We start from the raw sequence: 19803 nt of genomic DNA on the forward strand, positions 1-19803 counted from the left end.
TCAGTAATGGAATGCGTTAGACTGATTTCACTTTGCACTAGTGGAGCTTAGTTTTCACCATTTTTAAGCCCATAATGCACTTTGACTTTAACAACAAGTTCCTCCATTATTTAGGCTACTTCTACAAAACATATCTGCTTGCTGCATTCTCCTTTAATGCTACAGAGGTAAAATTTAACACCACATTTTTGGGAGCCTGATAGACAATGAGGATTACTAATTTAGACCAAGTCAGCGTTTCTTATGCTATGGATTGCGATGTTGGGGACTGTCAAAGGGGAAAAACAATGAACATCAGTAATTCTCCAAGGGAACACTGCACCCGGACAACATTAGATGGCAGTTTCACAAGGGGAATGGATCTTCTGGATGATGCTCTGCAATGATTGTGATTTATGAAGACATGCAAAAAGCAAAATTGGGTCATGAGAAGAAAAACAAATGTAAGAATCACTCGTCCAAGCAAATTTTACCAGCTTTTTCTGTATAGCACAAGACCTATTTCCTGAATTGAGCGAAAGTCTTCAAACTTGAAATTAAACACGTGTGAGGAAATTCATGTTAAGATGGAAGGTCTCACAATAATTTTTTTGTCTATGCCAGTTCATATTTTATGCATCTATATAATTTTTTTCCACTACTAAAAATTCTAATTAGAGGTACATAATCTGTAATTAGACTTGGTACAGTCAGAATTCAAAATGCACATATCTGTAATTAAATTATAAGAGGAAGCTAAGAGACTTTCCCCACTTTTGATTAGTGATAACTAATTACATTTTGCCTATTTGAGATTGCCATTGCATATTATATTTAACGTGCTGATCATACAGTACATATATACAATGTAATGCGGATATCTAAAAAGCCATCTTAATTGTATTTTAACATATCTGCAAATGTAATTATAGACAAAGGAAAACTTACTCAGCTGAATTTATCAAGAAGTACATTACAGATCTGCAATTCGTATTCTGATTAGTCAACATTATATTGAAAACATAAATCTATTTTATTCTAGACCAGAACGCAATTATTAGAATTCAAAGTGAAGCATTAAATTCTCAATGGAGTTTCAAACAAGAACTTCTTATATTCAAAGTGAAGGTATAAATATTTTAAGTGCAGGCATGCACAAAAGGAAAAAAATTTATAGTCACATTTTAATTGAACAATAAAAGAAAACCTGTTACACAACAATGCCTTTTTAAACCATCATTCAAGCATTATGTTTCTTAATTGCATGCATCTTGTCATAAAGATTGAGGACTTAACAGGGGTGGTCTACCAGCAAGTTTATTTATTTATTTTAAAGACACACCACCTTGTTAAAATAGATGCACTGATAGAACAGTAATAGGAGAGGCTTACAAGTGAAAATAAAGAAAAGAGAGAGAACCACTAGCTACAAGAGCTGTAGTCTTAAATGCAGCTGCTGAGGAGAATATTCAGTGCCAAACACAGAAGTTAAAATGGTCAGAAGCATCACAGTGCCCCTAATGTAGATGTACAAGAAAAATCTAAGCCACTAGCTCCACTCAGTGAGGTTTACTTATGAAACCTATTCAACTGATTTAGCTTTCTTAAGTTCCATCCATCCATTTTCCAACCCGCTGAATCCGAACACAGGGTCACGGGGGTCTGCTGGAGCCAATCCCAGCCAACACAGGGCGCAAGGCAGGAACCAATCCTGGGCAGGGTGCCAACCCATCGCAGGACACACACAAACACACTCACACACCAAGCTCAAACACTAGGGCCAATTTAGAATCGCCGATCCACCTAACCTGCATGTCTTTGGACTGTGGGAGGAAACCGGAGCACCCGGAGGAAACCCACGCAGACACGGGGAGAACATGCAAACTCCACGCAGGGAGGACCCAGGAAGCGAACCCAGGTCCCCAGGTCTCCCAACTGCGAGGCAGCAGCGCTACCCACTGCGCCACCGTGCCGCCCCTTTCTTAAGTTGAATTGTATAAAGACACTACGTTAACAGTGCAGTGATTTTTTTACAGGACTTTTGTCCAAGCATGGACATTCTTTTTTAGCTCAGCAGAGTATTAATACTGCCTGAGAGGAAATCCTAAAACCTTTGACTACCAGACTATTGCCAATCTAATGCCCTGTATTTACATTTTAGATATGGCACAGTACATGTTTATTTGCTTGCTTACTGAAGAAGTTTCATTGAGCATAATATAAAGAATCTCTATAATAGCTGGTAAAAGTGCATCATGGTACAGGTAAGCCATATGTTAGAGTAAAAACAAAGTGCAGAAAAACTGATAAAAGCTTTTTTCTCTTTTAAATTTCTTTCCATTTATTTCTTTATAACTTCATTTTTTTTTAGGTTGGGTACCTTCAAATTTCACTTCATTACATTTGCAATAGGATATACTAGGAACCTGTTGTTAAACACAGACTAGATTATTCAATACAATAATAACTGTGAAATTTACTTATCCATAGTTTTAAATTTGATCTGACCAAAACTTTGTTGTCAAGCTCACAGATAACATGAAGGCATTAACAGTTACGCCACTGATAGCAGTGCTGGGATCTGGCTTCACAAAACCCTAAACAGCTTCAAATGTAGATAGATGGATTGAGAAAGGACACTTCGAAGCAAGGTGTAGTGCCATCTGACAAAGCATCTAAAGAATCCGCAGACGCTGCATGCAATATGAAAATCAGAGAACCGAGAGCTTTGTAATACACACAGAAAGAAACAAAATCTTGTGCATAAAATACAATTAATTTTACAACAACCATTCCAAGTGATCTCAGATCTTATGCTAGAAGAAACTTTTTATGCATTTCACCACACAGAATTTTACAAAAGTATCATATCAACAGAAAAATGCCCAATCTCATCCTCTCCACATTAAAGTACTGTCTATAAGCACATGTGCTGTCCGAAAAGTGTACGAGTACCACCTAAGTCTGTTTGCTGTAATGAGACAACTGATCACGGAGACTGCAACAATACATTATGAATACTGTCATTTGAAATGTGCAGCAGGCCATGCCTGTTTGAAATAAAAGAGCCTATAAAAGCGACAAACATAATGCCAAACCTTTATTAAATACGTTCTTTAAAAACAGCCGGTCCAGCGTGTATTTTTTTTTTTTTCCACTGGTATGGAGGTGCAATCTGGGAGACAAGAAGACATTAACTGCAAACTCAAGTCCACACAATAACCTTTAATATAACCAATTGTGGGGTTGCTCTTATGTGGCTTGTATTAAACATACACCACTTGGGTAAGATTAATTTTGTGTAAAAAATTCATGCCAATTGTGACAAAACACACTCAATTATATTCTCTTTTCTTCCATACACAGTAAATGTAAACCTGAGGTCTGAAAGATCATAGATTTTTGGAATTAAGATATGAGAAATGTCAAACTGACCATAAAAAACTGAAAATTATAAATAAAAAAAATAAATGAATAAGGGATTTTTTTTATAAGACTCAGTTATACTTTAGATTTTCAGCAGATAGAATGGTAACCTAACCTACTCATGAAGACTATAAAACTGAACTTCTTGAATGATGGTAACTCATTTAGATGTTGTGGGGGAAAAACACAACCCCATCCCACGCCATAACATAACCACTACCAACATACAATTGCTTATTAATGCATTCACAGAAATTGCCAGAAACGCTAAAAGCATTTCTAAATACAGCATTTCCAATGGCTGACTCTGGCAGATCTTCCTATACTTGCACCAATTACCAAAGCAGTAAAGGGAATGACAAGCTGTAATATCCTCACATGATGCAATTGCTCTTACCATAAGCTTTAAGTGACTTCTGGCATTTAAATGTTATGTATCAAACAGCATGGAGATAAAGCAAAATCTGAATGTTTTAATATAATGATTCAACATTTGAAATTAGATCAATGGGTCCAATCCAAATAAAGGGCAATACTAAAGTGGCTTTTTGTGAATTACGTGTGGCTAGGTGTTTCCCAGAGTCATGTTGTCTAATGGACTGGCACCTGATCCAACAAGATTTCAGCCTTGCACCAAGTGCTACTAGAAAATGCTCTGACTGACATCAACCCTGAACTGGGTAATGTGACTAGATAAATGGATGGATGGGAATAAAAATAAGCAAACAAATATTCTATTTAAATCATAGTTATATGGCTATTGCTTTACTCTAATAAACACTATTCACTGTAGCATACTTCGGCATTCTTTTTTTAACTATCATACCTTTCCATTTTCATCATTTTGTACTGTTTTTCTGAATTCATTAAAAAGCAGTTCAGTATTACAGAAATAAAGAACTATTTTTTTATTTGTGTGTGGCTTAAATCTGCTCCTCTGTCTTGCTTTGTTTATTGACAAAAGTTCTGTGCAGATTCTAGTTTTCAGAATCTTTTAAAGTCTGTGTTCTTTCATTTACTAAATCAATTCATTCCATTAAGCAAAAAGCACAGTAATAATGGAGCACCTTGCCCCTAGAGTTCAGCTTTGCATTCTTTTTCATTGCAATATATCATATCTTTTTGCCTTTTCTGCCCTAGAAAACACAGTCACTGCACATTCAGCGCAGCCTCACTTTACTTTGTGACCTATACTACAATTTTTACACTCTAACTCTACCAGCTATTTTGATTTCAGTCTGATGAATACATATGTTTCTATCTCTATGTCCTACCCTCTTTGACACTACTTATAACATGCAATGGCTCTTATACATAAAAAAATCCCGTGGTAACTGAGGTGTGATTTTCAATGTAATTTTAGGATGCCGTGGTAACCAGAAAATCACCCACATAAAGGAAAACTGAAGCTGAATGTTTTGGATATGCTTCATTATTTACTAGATTCATACTATCATTCGCAAACAGAATCTATCATGTATTAATGGTGCAGAACCCTTATAAAAGGCACAAAAAAAGGGACTATGGTACTGTTAATAGCAAAGACACTCATAAAAAAACAAAGCAAAAATATATTTTCTTCTCCTATTAAGCTGTCTAAGCTTAATATAACTACATTTCTCAATTTATTTGTTGCTTATTTTTAAGTATATAAAATCTGCAAATACATACAGTTCTCTGGCCTTCTAAATGAAAATGACATTCACAAGCCTTGTTAATCCAGTTCAGGGTCTCGGGGAGGCATAGTCTATCCTGGCAGCACTGTTACTGCAGAATGAAAATAAAATATTCAGTAAAGATGGTGCCAGCAACAGGCAGCAAGGTACCAAGCCCCGCACTCATTGTCTTGTATGTTAGATATACAGTGTCCTTTATAATGTTTGGGACAAAAACACGTTTTCCCTTGATTCACTCCTCTGCTCCAAACTTTAAAATTATAAATCAAACAATTCAAATGTGATTATGGTGCACATTGCACACTTTCGTTTACGGATATTTAAATACATTTGGTCACAGCATGTAGAAATTACAACACTTTTTATTCATCACCCCCCACCCCACCTCACCTCCATTTCAGGGCACATGATGTTTGGGACAACTGGTGTCACTGTTGTTTGTGATTACTCAGGTATGTGTGTTTCACTGCTTGTTTAGTGCAGGCTAAAGACACCTAGACTTGCTTCAACACGAAGACAAAAGCTGTGTCAATAGAAGTACAAGAAGCCATTATGAGGCTGAAAACAAGAAGAAAACCATTAGAGATACAGTAATACCTCGCTATATGGCGCTTTGACTTTCGCGGCTTCACTCTATCGCGGATATTATATGTAAGCAATTTTTCGCTGGTTCGTGGGTTTCAGTGGACAATGGGTCTTTTAATTTCTGGTACATGCTTCCTCAGTTGGTTTGCCCAGTTCATTTCATACAAGGGACGCGATTGGCAGATGGCTGAGAAGCTACCCAATCAGAGCACGTATTACGTATTAATTAAAACTCCTCAAATATATTGTGAGCAGGGGGGCTGTTCACACCCCTAGAGGATATGGACGCTCCTCAAAAAACACTGAAAGACTACCTTCACATTGCTCCCATCCTTGCTGGGCTTACTTGTGGCTGCTTTTTTGCGCGATATGCTTCCTGCACGGTGCTTCGCATACTTAAAAGCCCAAACAGCACCTATTGATTTTTGATTGTTTGCTTTTCTCTCTCTTGCTGTGACATTCTCTGCTCCTGACGGAGGGGGTGTGAGCAGGGGGTCAGTTCGCACCCCTCGAGGATACGGACGCTCGTTTAAAAAATGCTGAAAGACTACCTTCACATTGTTCCCTTCCTTGCTGGGCTAACTTGCGGCTGCTTTCTCAAGTGATATGCTTCCCGCACGGTGCTTCGCATACTTAAAAGCTCGAACAGCACCTATTAGTTTTTGATTGTTTGCTTTTCACTCTCTCTCTGACATTCTCTGCTCCTGACGCGCACTCCTTTGAAGAGGAAAATATGTTTGCATTCTTTTAATTGTGAGACAAATGTTTGTTTGCAGTGTTTGAATAAAGTTCCTCTCTCTCTACAACCTCCTGTGTTTCTGTGCAAATCTGTGACCCAAGCGTGACAATATAAAAATAACCATATAAACATATGGTTTTTACTTCACAGATTTTCACCTTTTGCGGGGGGCTCTGGAATGCAACCCCCGCAATGGAGGAGGGATCACCATATAGGTAAAAGCTTAGGATTATGTAAATCAACTGTCTGGAATATCTCTCTATTATAAAAAAAAATCTTGCGACGAGACGTGATCTTTGGAAGAGAGATCGAGAGACACTTTCACATCGTGCGAGACGGACAAGTCACGTCATGCTTACAACCTTTGGAAGCAAGTCCTCACTTTTGTTGCCAGCGGTTTAGACATTAATGGCTGTGTGTTGAGTTATTTTGAGTGGACAGCAAATTTACACTGTTATATAAGCTGTACACTGACTACATAGTATCAAAGTGTCATATCTTCAGTGTTGTCCCATGAAAAGATATAATAAAATATTTACAAAAATGTGAGGGGTGTACTCACTTTTGTGAGATACTGTATATAAAATCCTAAACCTAAAAGTGCAACGATTTTATGTGACTTTTTACAATATGTCACGTTTTTTTGTCACGCTTTAAATCGGGCTTATTTTAAAACCTACATATATATGTTTGGTATCATTCTTTTCAGAATTTGTCAAACTTTAATGTGACGTTGTTAGATTTTCAGATTCTTATTCCATTTTTAAATTATAAACTAAGATATCAAGAAAGTCGTGGTTTATAAGAATGTCAGTTAAAACAAATGGATCATTTACGTAGTCTCTTATAAATTCTCATCGAGCATAGTGGACCTCAGTTTAACAAGAATACTCCAATCAGTAACAGATTCAATATTTTATTCTCATTTCATGATTTTTACTCCATTAAATAATAATTTTTCTTTTACATATTTATACAATTTTGTGATTTTGACTCCAATAAATAATAATTTTTCTTTTGTACATTTACTGATTTTACTAATATTCTGGCCGCAACTGGAGGTTGGGCACCAAAGGTGCCAGGGGGGCTTGCCCCCCTAGTTGTGATATAAATTAGCACTTATCATTAGCAAATTACAACACTGATTTTACAATAATTAAACTTTCACACACGCAAAATGTGATTAACAATGTTTAAATTTCTAATACTGATGAAGGTTCCAAATAAATAACTAAAAAGGGAAAGAAACATCATGTAATGCACATTATTCTCCACTTGCAACCTACATCAGCGGTACACTTTACACAGAAATTAACTTAGCCAGCCAGGACACAGTAGCTAAATGAGAAAAAGGGATATACCTGTACTTCTGCAGTAGTGCTAATGTTAGCAGCAAGTCATCCAAGAAAGTTTACACGTTTCCATTAAAAGAAGAAACACAAATTAAAAAAAAAATCCAAATATGTGTATTCATACTATGGTCAGGAACATATTTCAGTGCTCTACTGTATCAGTTTCTCCAACCACAGTCTACATATTCTGGGCCTCAAACAGCTTTACATTGATTACCTGGTAGCTGGTTAAATTTTATTGTAATGCATAAAAAACCAACAGCAGACAATGAATACTTTTTCATATGCAAGCAGAAATTTTAAAAACAATAAAATGAATTTGGAAAAAAAACATTATACAACCTCAGAAGAGAGCTACAATGCACACAGTAGGTATACTCGTGCATGTGAATGGACAAGCAGCTGTCATGTAGCCTTATGACATGAGGATAAAAATCACCCCTGTAGTACTTGTACTAGGACTCTTGGAGCTGTGGTGCAGCTTAGTAAAAATATTAATAATATCAGATTAGTCATTTTCAACTTTTTGCCCTGGGGGATTCCCAAAGCTACAGGTTACTAACCCAACTAACTTGAAAATCTTGTTCTTTTCTTTAGAGTTTGCTCCCTTAATTGTATCCAAATGCCAATGGTTAGCAATGAGCAGTGCAGACAGTGGTGAAAACAAAAATGAATACTAAAGGGGATCAATTAATTCACTGCGATTTTTCACTTGTCTGCTAATTAAGAAACATTTCTTACAAATGAGCTGACAAATGAAATGGGGTGCTAAAGTAAAAGGCTCCCCTCTAGCATTCAGTGATGACAGCACTGGAATACAATTAAAAGATGCAAATTCTTCAGAAATGGGTGAATTATAAAGGTAACAGAAACCTAAGCATTTCAAATTTTAGCAAAAATACAAGAATTAAAGATTAAAAGAGGGGTGTCTTCCCCCCCCCCCCAAAAAAAAAAATAGGAGTAAGAATGATCTGATTGTGAAATTGGTTGTAATAAAAACCCACAGCCACAGGGATCTCCCAGGATAGAACTTAGGATCCACTGGCGTAGATAAAAAGCAAAATGCCACAGAACAGCTAGCATTTACATCAAAATGTTTGCAGCTTTGGTCAGCAGATTCAGCTACTTTCCACCAAATTCAAAATAAAAATGGAAAAAGTGAGTAAAAAGTACCAATCAACAAACTAAAAGACAAACATCTTGAGGATTTTTTTTAATTAAAAAACAAAAAAAAACTCAAACAGGGCTTAATAAATATAACATTATTTCTCTCCAACCCCTTGTACTGCAATTAAGTAAAACGTTCACCAATTCATTATTTTTTTGCAATCACATTTATTTAAAATCAAGAACATAGAAGGAACAAGGTATAAGCAGTCAGTATTTTCTAAAGCCAAAAAAGCATGTAAAAAATACCAACAGAAGTGCCCTCCACCCACCAACATTACAACAACCCAATATAGATTAACCCAACCCAATAAAGAAGGTCATCCGAGATTTCATATACAGAAATGCATGGGCAATGACAGGAGAGACATAAAACACACACAGAAAAGGCCTTGCATGGGAATAATTGAAATATCTTGAAATATTTCTGGTAGTAATGACAAGAATAGAAGTGAGAAGAATACAAGACAGATTTTAAGACCAGAAAGCAAATATCAGGTAACTAAGCCAGAATATATGAAGAAAAATGTGCCTGGGGCATTTGATAGACAGATAACAGTTGTGATTTGAAACCAGACCCATGAAATGTGGCTAATAACGTATAAACAATGTACATACAGTATTTAATCCACTTATGTTGATAGTTCAGATTTTCATAAAATGAGGAGATACTTTTGACAATAACTCTCCAATAAATTAGGAGAACTGAAAGTCATATTGCCAGTCCTAGAACATTGGTAAGTGCCCGGAATAATAACAAGTCTTTACATTCATATAGCGCTTTTCTCACTACATAAAGTGCTTTAACAGCATCCACCTGGATGATGCAACGGCAGCCATTTTTGCAGCAGTACACTTACCACACATGAGCTGTTAGGTGGTGAAGTGGGGAGAGATAGCCAATTAAGAGACAGGGAATGATTAAGGTGCCAGAATGACTAGGCTGTGGTGGGCAATTTAGCCTGGGCATCGGGATACACCCTACACTTTAGGAAGGATGTCCAGGGATCTTTAATAACCACAGAGAGTCAAGACTTTGGTTTTACGTCTCATCTGAAGCATGGCACCATTTTTGCAGCACATTTTCCCTGTCAATGCGCTGAGGCATTGGGGTTCACATTCAGAGTATGGGGTAAGTGTCCCCTGCTGGCTTCACCAACACCTCTGCCAGGAGCAGCCCAAGCTTTTCCTGGTTGGTCTCCCATCCAAGTACTGGCAGGGCCTGAACATGCTTAGCTTCAGGTGCCTTAAATAGAACCAAGTACAAAGATGCCAGTGAAGATAATGAGCAAAAGAAATCAGAACATTAGAATAAAGCAGAAAAAAAATAAAGAAAATCTATTAACCTTAAAAAAGCTGCACTGAAGGTAGAAGACCATTTTATTTTGGTCATACAATGTAGGTAAAATGTTCAACTGAAAATCCTTTGGCTGGTGAATTGCCCAGCAGCAAACTGTATGAGGAAAAACAACCCTTTGCCAACAACCACTGGATCACAACAAACCGGAGAGCTCTAAAATTGTCAGCAAATCCTCAAGGTATTATTCTACTAATCCATAAATATTATGGCTGTCAAATTAACCAAAAAATAAGGTTAGAATAGTCACATTAAAAAAGAAAATATTCAACTCAGGTTAATGATTCTGGGCGAACATATGTATCTGCATTTTTATACTTTATTACTATGGTAATGGTGACAGCAGAGGAGGTGTAGGATGTAGTTAGTTGAAAATAAATAAAGCAGCTGGTGTCAAGCAGACACTGTGCAGACGGACTCGATTAGTTTGTGGCACTGGGCACCAGTTGAGTGCTTCAGGCACAACACCGCTTTCAAGGAAAAGCACACAAGATTAAAATCTTTTTTTTACCCATTTACAGATGCAGAGAAAACAGAATAAATGTGGCCTGTATATATGTTCATTTATTTATTTATTTTTTACAGCATATACTCTTGGATAAGTTCTCCCGTAAGTCGGAACTTGATTTTATAATATAATATATGGTATTATATAATGTCGGTTGTATAAGTTGAATGTGGAAAACTCACGCTATTGGTCCAAGAAATTATGTTATGCTAACACCCAGCTGAGATAATAACCATGGAGCATACAGTCTTTTTTTCTATGTGGGTGCGGCAATGCGCTGTATCAGCATGTGCTCCTAACCTCTCTCTCTCTATTGTGCCTACGTGACCACACGGTAATACCTGAACTATTCCGAAGCAACATTTGTACTGATTTGTGTTTTTTGTATTTTACACCCCCATACACCTTTAACATAAGAGCATCCCTTATCTACGATGGATCATTCGATCAGAAGAAAATATAAAGCTGGTTATAAATTAAACATAGTTGAAGTAGAGAAAGAAATTGGTAACTGCACTGCTGCAACAAACTTCAATGTGTCTGAGCAACTGATGTGAGATTGGAGGAAGCAAGAAGATGTTAAAAAAAAATAAAAAATAAGGGTCACATTTTTGAACAGGCATATAAGTCAGGGTCTGATTTTATGATCAATTTTTTTGACTTCCAAGACCCGACTTATACGCAAATATATACGGTAATTGCAGGTGTTATGGGTCAAGTGAGCAGTGATATAAGAGAGAGATTAACTGTGTGACACAGCGTGTTAGCTGAGGTAGCTAGATGTGCATTGCTGACGCTGACAAGGCTTTTTAAAGTGGGATTTAAAGCATTATAATAAATGGAAAAAAGGACAGTTACTCTATTTGTATAAATGACAACAAAAATCAAGGATTTCATGTTAAAGAGTGAATTAGAACAGCATCAGATCTCTCGCAGAAAGGTACCTTAAGCGTACCACTGGAAGTGTTTAAAATTTCTGTTCTGAGTAATCTTTCCAAAACTACAGTGAAGGGGTGTAGATGTACATTCTAAATGTTAAGATGATAAGCTAACCATTCAAAATCACAAAAAAGCTGATCAATCAGAAGTCTGAACACAACCAGATACTTTCATGTTTTTGACAGAAACTAATACCTTTACTAAGCAAGATACCATTAAATTGTTTTGAAAAATGGTCAAGGCATTACTAGTGTTTTTAATAGCTATTACTACTTGAAATAATTTTTAGTTTATTATTCACACATGGCAGCAAAGCTCCATTTTCAGTACCCATTCCGTCAGCATCCTAATGGTTAACCCCCTTAGATAATTCATAATTAATCACGTATGAATGATAACTGGTTACCAGAGAAAATTTTGTTAATTGCTTTAACACTGCTGAAATCTGTTATTATTTTCACTTGAGTGGCAAGGTACTGGCATTACTAAAGTTCAGTCCTGGGTTCAAAAATGGCCAAAAGGAAACAGTTTTACTCAAGAAACATGTCAGTCTACTGTTGTTTTACTTAGTGAAGGTTATTCCACATGAAAGGCTACCAAGAAACTGAAGATTTCATACAAGGGTGTCTATGACTGTCTTAAGAGAAGAGGCCACACTGGATAGAAAACAACATGGATGGCCGAGATGCACAACTGCTTAAGAGAGTAAGAACATCAGAGTGTGTAGCTTGAGAAACAAGATGCCTTACAGGAAACTCCACTTGCTTCTTCCTTAAATACAAGCTAAATACCTGAGTCGTCTGGAGGATTCCACGATGCTGACCACTGTCATTTTCTATCCAGTTTCGGTGTTCTCTTTTTTTTGTTTGTTTAGATTTGCCAATTTCAGACAGAGCTTTTTCTTTGAAAAACTCTGCAGCATCCTGTGTGCAAAAACAGACGTGCAAAATACCACATAGCATGTCTGGAGTAATACAATGCCAATGAGGTAAAATAAAAACATTGTTTTACAATAGAATGTCATCTTTACCCTTCAATTAGATCTTCTCAAAAAATTCAGTTTATATTCAAACTCTCCATGCAAAACCCTCTTCAGGGACCTGGTCATAACCCTCAGCCAGCTAAATCAGACTAGTTCCACGTTAGCATTGAAAAAAAAGAATCAAATTGAACATGTAAACAACTTACAAAGTTCAGAAAAAAAAAATAGAATGATACAGGAATTTTAGAACAGGACATGAAACCGCACAATATCTTACTAAAATATATAACTGCCTAATGAGAGACGTGCGGATATAGAAACCACAACCGAGCCTGCTGAATTGAAATGACATAACAATTACATAACCTCTTAATCCATCTCAAGGTTACAGATGGCCGAAGCCATCCCAGCAGCATTTCATGCAAGGTAGGGACCGCCTCGGATGGGGTGCCAGTCCATGACAGGGACATTCACATTCCCACCGAGAACAATTTACAATCGCTAATTAGCCTAACATTGGGGGAAAATACCCTGGCTGTCACTGTTGCTCCAGAACTGTACATATACAGTACTGTGACTGTTAATACATGTATAACTGTGATTTCTGTCACAACAGTTAAGCTTCTGATATAATACAGTACAATTTCAATGCAGTAAACATATGCTGAATTGTAACTCTATACTAAATAACTGTAGACTGAGGAGTCTACGGGCAAACAAAAAAATAAGAACCAAAAATTCTATTTTTCCTACCTCAAAAAGAAAGATGTCAGGGGAAAAATTACTTTTACAAACGTAAATACTCTACTCAAGTATCGTTCATTTCAACTAACACAGAGCTGTTTTAAATGACAGTAGGTTAAAATAGGGACACTACTGAACTTTGTGTGAGCCCGTCAAAAATGTTTCCATATACCGTTAATGACACGAATCCTCTTACCGATCTGTCACCAAATTTAATTCTTTATTTTACATCCACGCCATTAGCAAATCTTTCTCAACAAAAATACTACTAAATCTTTCTACCTGAATTTGACAGGGTGGATGCCGGATTCATCTCGCCCAACAATCATGGACAACTGAACATGCTTCTTACGCTCAGTTACTCACCGTGCTCTCCAGGCAGAACTGTCAGGAGTATAATTCAACATCACAGTCCAACAGTCATTATGTACTGTGCAATGTTTATTTTTTCCACACTATTATTAATCGGCATTTACCGTCCTAAAGTAATTCGGAAACGTGCTATTATTCCACTTAACTGTGTCTTTGAATCAAACCGGAAAGTGCTTCCAGACAGTTTCCGCTTCCGTCTCATGAAGCAAGTACTGCGCATGCGGTGACACCATAGAGTTCATCGCGAACTAGATAGTGCATCTTTAGGCCATCTTACTCAAGTAAAATCGTTTGCTTGACGTGCATCACGAGTGGTTGAGTGTAGATGTTTAGTTAGAGAGGTGGGGATGGGCGATACCACTGTTTTTGAAATCATTACCGATGCAAGTATTTTATGTGTCAGATTTTCGATACTGATACCAATACTGAGTATGGCCAGAGTTGCCTCGAAAGCTTGCATATTGTAATCTTTTTAGTTAGCCAATAAAAGGTGTCATTTTGCTTGGCTTTTCTCTACATTCATAATGGCTAACACGGTACAACACTCTAGTACTACTTAAACAAGCATAGGAATTTGTTTTCAGATGATGATAGTGTTTAGAATGGCTAATATATGACCAGCATGCATTTCCATCCATCCATCCATCCATTTTCCAACCCGCTGAATCCGAACACAGGGTCACGGGGGTCTGCTGGAGCCAATCCCAGCCAACACAGGGCACAAGACAGGAACCAATCCTGGGCAGGGTGCCAACCCACCGCAGGACACACACAAACACACCCACACACCAAGCACACACTAGGGCCAATTTAGAATCGCCAATCCACCTAACCTGCATGTCTTTGGACTGTGGGAGGAAACCCACGCAGACACGGGGAGAACATGCAAACTCCACGCAGGGAGGACCCGGGAAGCGAACCCAGGTCCCCAGGTCTCCCAACTGCAAGGCAGCAACGCTACCCACTGCGCCACCGTGCCGCCCCAGCATGCATTTAAATTACCTTATATTACAACACAGTATTAAGGTCACCGTAACAAATTTATTACAAGATTTATATTAATAGAATGAACATGGCATGTCATTTTCTAACCTGTTTACTCCAGACCAGGGCTATGGGAGGGTGCTGGAGCCTATCCCAGCTGCCATAGGGTACATGGCAGGAGCAAACTCTGGACAGGGCACCAATCCATCTCAGGGCAAACACACACTATGGCCAAGTTACCTTTGCCAGTTCACCTAACCTGCCCATCTTTGGACTATGGGAGGAAACTTACACAGCCATAGGGACAACATGCAAACTCAACGCTAGGAGGATCCAGGTAGCAAAGAATTAACATACAAATGTAATAACGATAATATTAACTTTTACGTTTTCATAAAGATTTGGTTATTCATGAATGTACTTAAACTGATCCCCTTAGAACACTAACATTTACAAAAAAAAAATTATTTTCCCACATTTGCATTTTCTATTATATTCTGCCTTTCTGTTTTATCGAGAAAGATTCTGTCATATTAGCTTTACATTTAGTTAAGTTTCAAATTTGCATTTAAAAAAAATAATGCTGACATTTTTATGTTTAATCCTATTTTGCCGCTACGGATGCAAGGCAGGAACAGTCCCTGGACAAGGTGAGAGCCCATCACACGGTGAACACACACACACACCAGGGGCCAATTTAACATCATCAGTCCACCTAGCCTGTGGGAGGAAACAGGAGCACAATACAATTTTAACAATACTAAATTAAACCGAATCATTATACTGTATTTTATTGCATTAGATGCTGTTACTAATCCAATTAAAGTACTTTTAAATTCACTAAACTTGCAAAATAATTATTAACATTTACTCAGGCACTTTTTATTCGTAAAGAAAAACTACTTTTAGTGAAAGTTTTAATCTTCAAATTAGGCATAGCTCTTAAGTATTTTTCATAGTGTTAAGACTATTTAACATTCTTATTTATGCATATTCGTTGTACTGTACCCTTCGTTTTACTTAGCAGAAAAACAAAATGCTCTGACAGTTAGGCTTCACTATTATGAGTTCTCCATTATGCTAACAACGTGCTTTACGTTTCATAAGTATTAATGAGTAATAAACGGGAAAATATTTTACTCAACTAAATCTTCAGTAAATTCCCTTCTACATAACCCTGTTAGCAACCTATTAGGACTACATGTTCAAGAGGACATGGGAATGTACAGTGCATGCTGGGACCTGTAGTCCCAGTGGGCAGACCTGTTGGGTTTCATGGGGGCCACCAAGGAGAGCTGCAATCTAGTAATCCCTATATTGTGGGGCCTCTGTTTGACTCAGAAGTGCTTTCAAACAGGCTATACCCTAGCACCGGAAGTACTTTCAAGTCCAACATAAAGGAAGCCGTAGAATTGGGTGGAAGAGGACAAAGCTCTCCTGGTGGAGTGAAAGAAAGAAAGAAAGAAAGAAAGAAAGAAAGAAAGAAAGAAAGAAAGAAAGAAAGAAAGAAAGAAAGAAAGAAAGAAAGAAAGAAAGAAAGAAAGAAAGAAAGAATTTGGATTTATGTTTACCGAAGAAGCCGTTTATAAGGTAATTTACCAAAATAAAAATTTCTATTATTTCACTGAGGTTGTGTCTGGGATATGGGCGGATGCAATGCCCCCTACTGGTCACACACTTCATCATGTATTGTGAAAGATTTCAGAAAGAACGACAGGAATCAATATGCAAATTTAGTCAAAAAACTCATGTTCTGTAATTACTGTGATATTATTAAGAAAGATTGTAGGTAAAAGAATTTGATCATGGTCCTTTATGATATGTTGAGATATGTAATTTGTTTTGAAAAGGAATAAAGGTAAAATTTGAAATTCATATGTAAATGAAATCATGTAAGTGTACAAAGTCACCAGCAGATGGCAGCAGTGTTTTACAAGAAGTGATAGCAGGCAGCCTGCCCTAAAAGTAAAAATTAGAGGATGAAGCCACACGTTCTATTTAAGTGTTCTTTGGCTTCCCTTTGCCTCCTCTTTTGTGATTTTCTTTATTTTGACTTTTGTCTTATTAATAACATTTTGGTTTTGGATTGGTAACTTTCAGGGTTGTGGTTCATTTTGTTAAATGTCTTTTGATAATATTTTTGAAGTGAAAAGTCAAGCAAAATGCCACCTTTGATTGGCTAGCTAAAAAGATTACAATATGCAAGCTTTTCAGGCAAATCAGGCCCCTTCTTCAGGTAAAATGTAAACTATTTTTATTTCTAATTTTCAGTCCATTTGTTTCCTTATTATGGGTAGGTGTGTAATTTTTATTAAATTAAGTGTCTTAAAATTAATTTATTGACTTTCTATATTTTGGATGTTTTTTTCAGAAAGTCTTAATCAGACTAATAAATAAAATACTACAGTTTCATATTAGAACATTAGAACAATCTCAACGAGAACAGGGCATTCAGCCTAACAAAGCTCACCAGTCCTATCCACTTAATTCTTCTAAAAAACATCAAGTCGAGTTTTGAAAGTCCCTAAAGTCCTACTGTCTTCCACACTACTTTGTCACTTATTCCACGTGCCTGTGGTTCTCTGTGTAGAGAAAAACTTCCTAATGTTTGTACAAAATTTACCCTTAACAAGTTTCCATCTGTGTCCCTGTGTTCTTGATGAACTCATGTTAAAGTCACCGTCTCAATCCACTGGACTAATTCCCTTCATAATTTTAACACTTCAATCATGTCACCTCTTTATCTTCTTTTGCTTAAACTGGAAAGGCTCTGCTTTTTCAATCTTTCATCATAATTCTTCATAATTTATCCCCTTTAGCCCTGGAATCAGCCTAGTTGCTCTTCTCTGGACCTTTTCTAGTACTGCTATGTCCTTTTTGTAGCCTGGAGACCAAAACTGCACCCAGTACTCCAGATGAGGCCTCACCAGTGTGTTATAAACCTGGAGCAGAACCTCCTTGGACTTGTACTCCACACATCAGGGTGCTATATAACCTGACATTCTGTTAGCCTTTCTAATGGCTTCTGAATACTGTCTGGAAGTTGATATTGCTGAGTTCACTATGACTCCTAAATCCTTCTCACAAGGTGGACTCTCGATTTTCCGACCGCCCATTGTGTATTCAAACCTCACATTTTTACTTCCTATGTGTAATACTTTACATTTACTGAAATTAAATTTCATCTGCCACAAATCTGCCCAAGCCTGTATGCTATCCAAGTCCATCTGTAATGATATAATGAATTTCAAATTATCTGCTAATCCACCTATCTTGGTATCATCTGCAAACTTAACCAGCTTGTTACTTATATTCCTATCTAAATCATTTATAGATATTAAAAATAGCAGCAGCCCCAGCACTGACTACTGATGGACGCATCTCTTTAATATCGGCCAGTTTTGATGAGGTTCCTCACACCATCACCCTCTGCTTCCTGTGTCTGAGCCAATTCTGCACCCATCTACACACATCACCCTGAACTCCCACTTCTTTTAGTTTGATGCCCATCCTCTCATGTGGCACCTTATCAAATGCTTTCTGAAAGTCAAGATAAATAATATCATGAGCTCCACTCTGATCGTATCCTTTTGTTGCTTCCTCATAGAATTCCAGCATTTTGGTAAAAAACAACCTTCCTCTTCTGAACCCAGATTAGGCAGAGTGTTTTGGCCTTCCCTGATTCACTTCTCCTGTGCCCATCATTGATGCAGGATCAGTCATCAAATGCCAAAATTGTAAATGAAAAGTCAAAAATCTAAGTCTCGGGTGTATGTCCTTTCCCTGTCTATCTTGAAGTTTCAGAAGCATCATTGAGAATCATGACTCTAATGCCAAGTGTCATGTTTCAGGCAGGGTAGATCCCCAATGTTGTTTCTTGTCTTTTTTGTTCATTTTTGTGCTGTGTTAATGTTAGCTTTGTTTGTTACGTGTTTTGATGCTAATACCCGTGTTATGTTCCTTGCGTTTAGTGGGTGGTTCCCCAAGAGATGGGACCACCTGCCAATCACTACCAGGAGATGCCCTTTTGCACCATATATATGGAGTATCTTCCACAGTTGCGAATGTGCTCTGCATTGGGTGAGTTATTGTGTTTTGCTTGCCTTGTGTTTTTTTTTGTGAACCCGTGCATTGATTTTGGATTCTGTATTATGTCTGCCTTGCCTTCTTAGGCAATTCCTTTTTGTGCTCCACGGGACTTGTTGTTCTACAGAGCTATTTTGTTATTAATAAATCTTTTATTTTAATAAAGATCCTGCATTTGCCCTGTTATCTAGCTAGTGGGAGTTTAGGAGCATGCACTGATACAGCGCGTTACTTCATCCACCTCCTGACGAACCACCTCAGCACCCCAAATTGGGACACAAGTGCAGCCGTGCAACAGGTGACACCTCAGCCCCACACTAGTTTGAATAGAATTGCAAAGTGTGAGGTTATTTACAGAGGCTGGAGTGCCACCGACCTGCAACAAACCCCCAAATGTTCCCTTGCAAGTTGGAGGACCTGCTTGCAAAGCCAGATGCAGGTTAACACAGTGCAGGATTTACGTATAAGCTACACAAAATATAGCTTAGGGCTCCCACCTTCTTGGGGGCCCCCAAAACAAATTGTCCGAGTGAGCAATTGTCATATATACTTAAATATACTACAGCATTATTTGTCCCAATCAGGCCCGGCCTTAGGCATATGCGAAGTAGGCGACCGCCTAGGGCCCCGGTGTCCAGGGGGCCCCAGATCGACTGCTTGGTCTAATTTTCACGCATTTCACAGAGCTTCCAGGGGGGCTCTGCCCCCGTCAGGGGGCCCCTGGATCCCCCTTTCACCTAGGGCCCCATAATACCTAAGACCGGGCCTGGGTTAACGTCACACCCAGTACTGAGCAATTGCAGGTTAAGTTGTTTGGCAGTATGTCCCCCTCTAGTGGACATTTTTGAAAAGGCTTTTTGAAACTACTTAAAAATTACATTCTTTGGAATTTGTAGTTCACTACACA

General features: G+C 37.7%; 1 protein-coding gene across 2 annotated transcripts in view; it reads right to left on the reverse strand.

The window, feature by feature from the left end:
- Positions 1-14016, reverse strand: part of akap17a (A kinase (PRKA) anchor protein 17A) — a 38901-nt gene extending 24885 nt beyond the window's left edge. The window contains exons 1-2 of one of the 2 annotated variants that reach the window (XM_051927219.1): positions 13821-14016; positions 5077-5172 (exon numbers count right to left, since the gene is read on the reverse strand). Coding sequence is in view for 1 of the 2 variants with exons in the window: in XM_028800890.2 (XP_028656723.1) it covers positions 13821-13861 (41 nt within the window). In the remaining variant the exon portion in view is untranslated. The remainder of the gene's footprint in view (positions 1-5076; positions 5173-13820) is intronic. The other variant, XM_028800890.2, reaches the window with a different exon arrangement.
- Between the last annotated feature and the right edge of the window lie 5787 nt (positions 14017-19803).

This window comes from Erpetoichthys calabaricus, chromosome 4 (assembly GCF_900747795.2).
Source record: "Erpetoichthys calabaricus chromosome 4, fErpCal1.3, whole genome shotgun sequence".
NCBI classification, from domain to species: domain Eukaryota; kingdom Metazoa; phylum Chordata; class Cladistia; order Polypteriformes; family Polypteridae; genus Erpetoichthys; species Erpetoichthys calabaricus.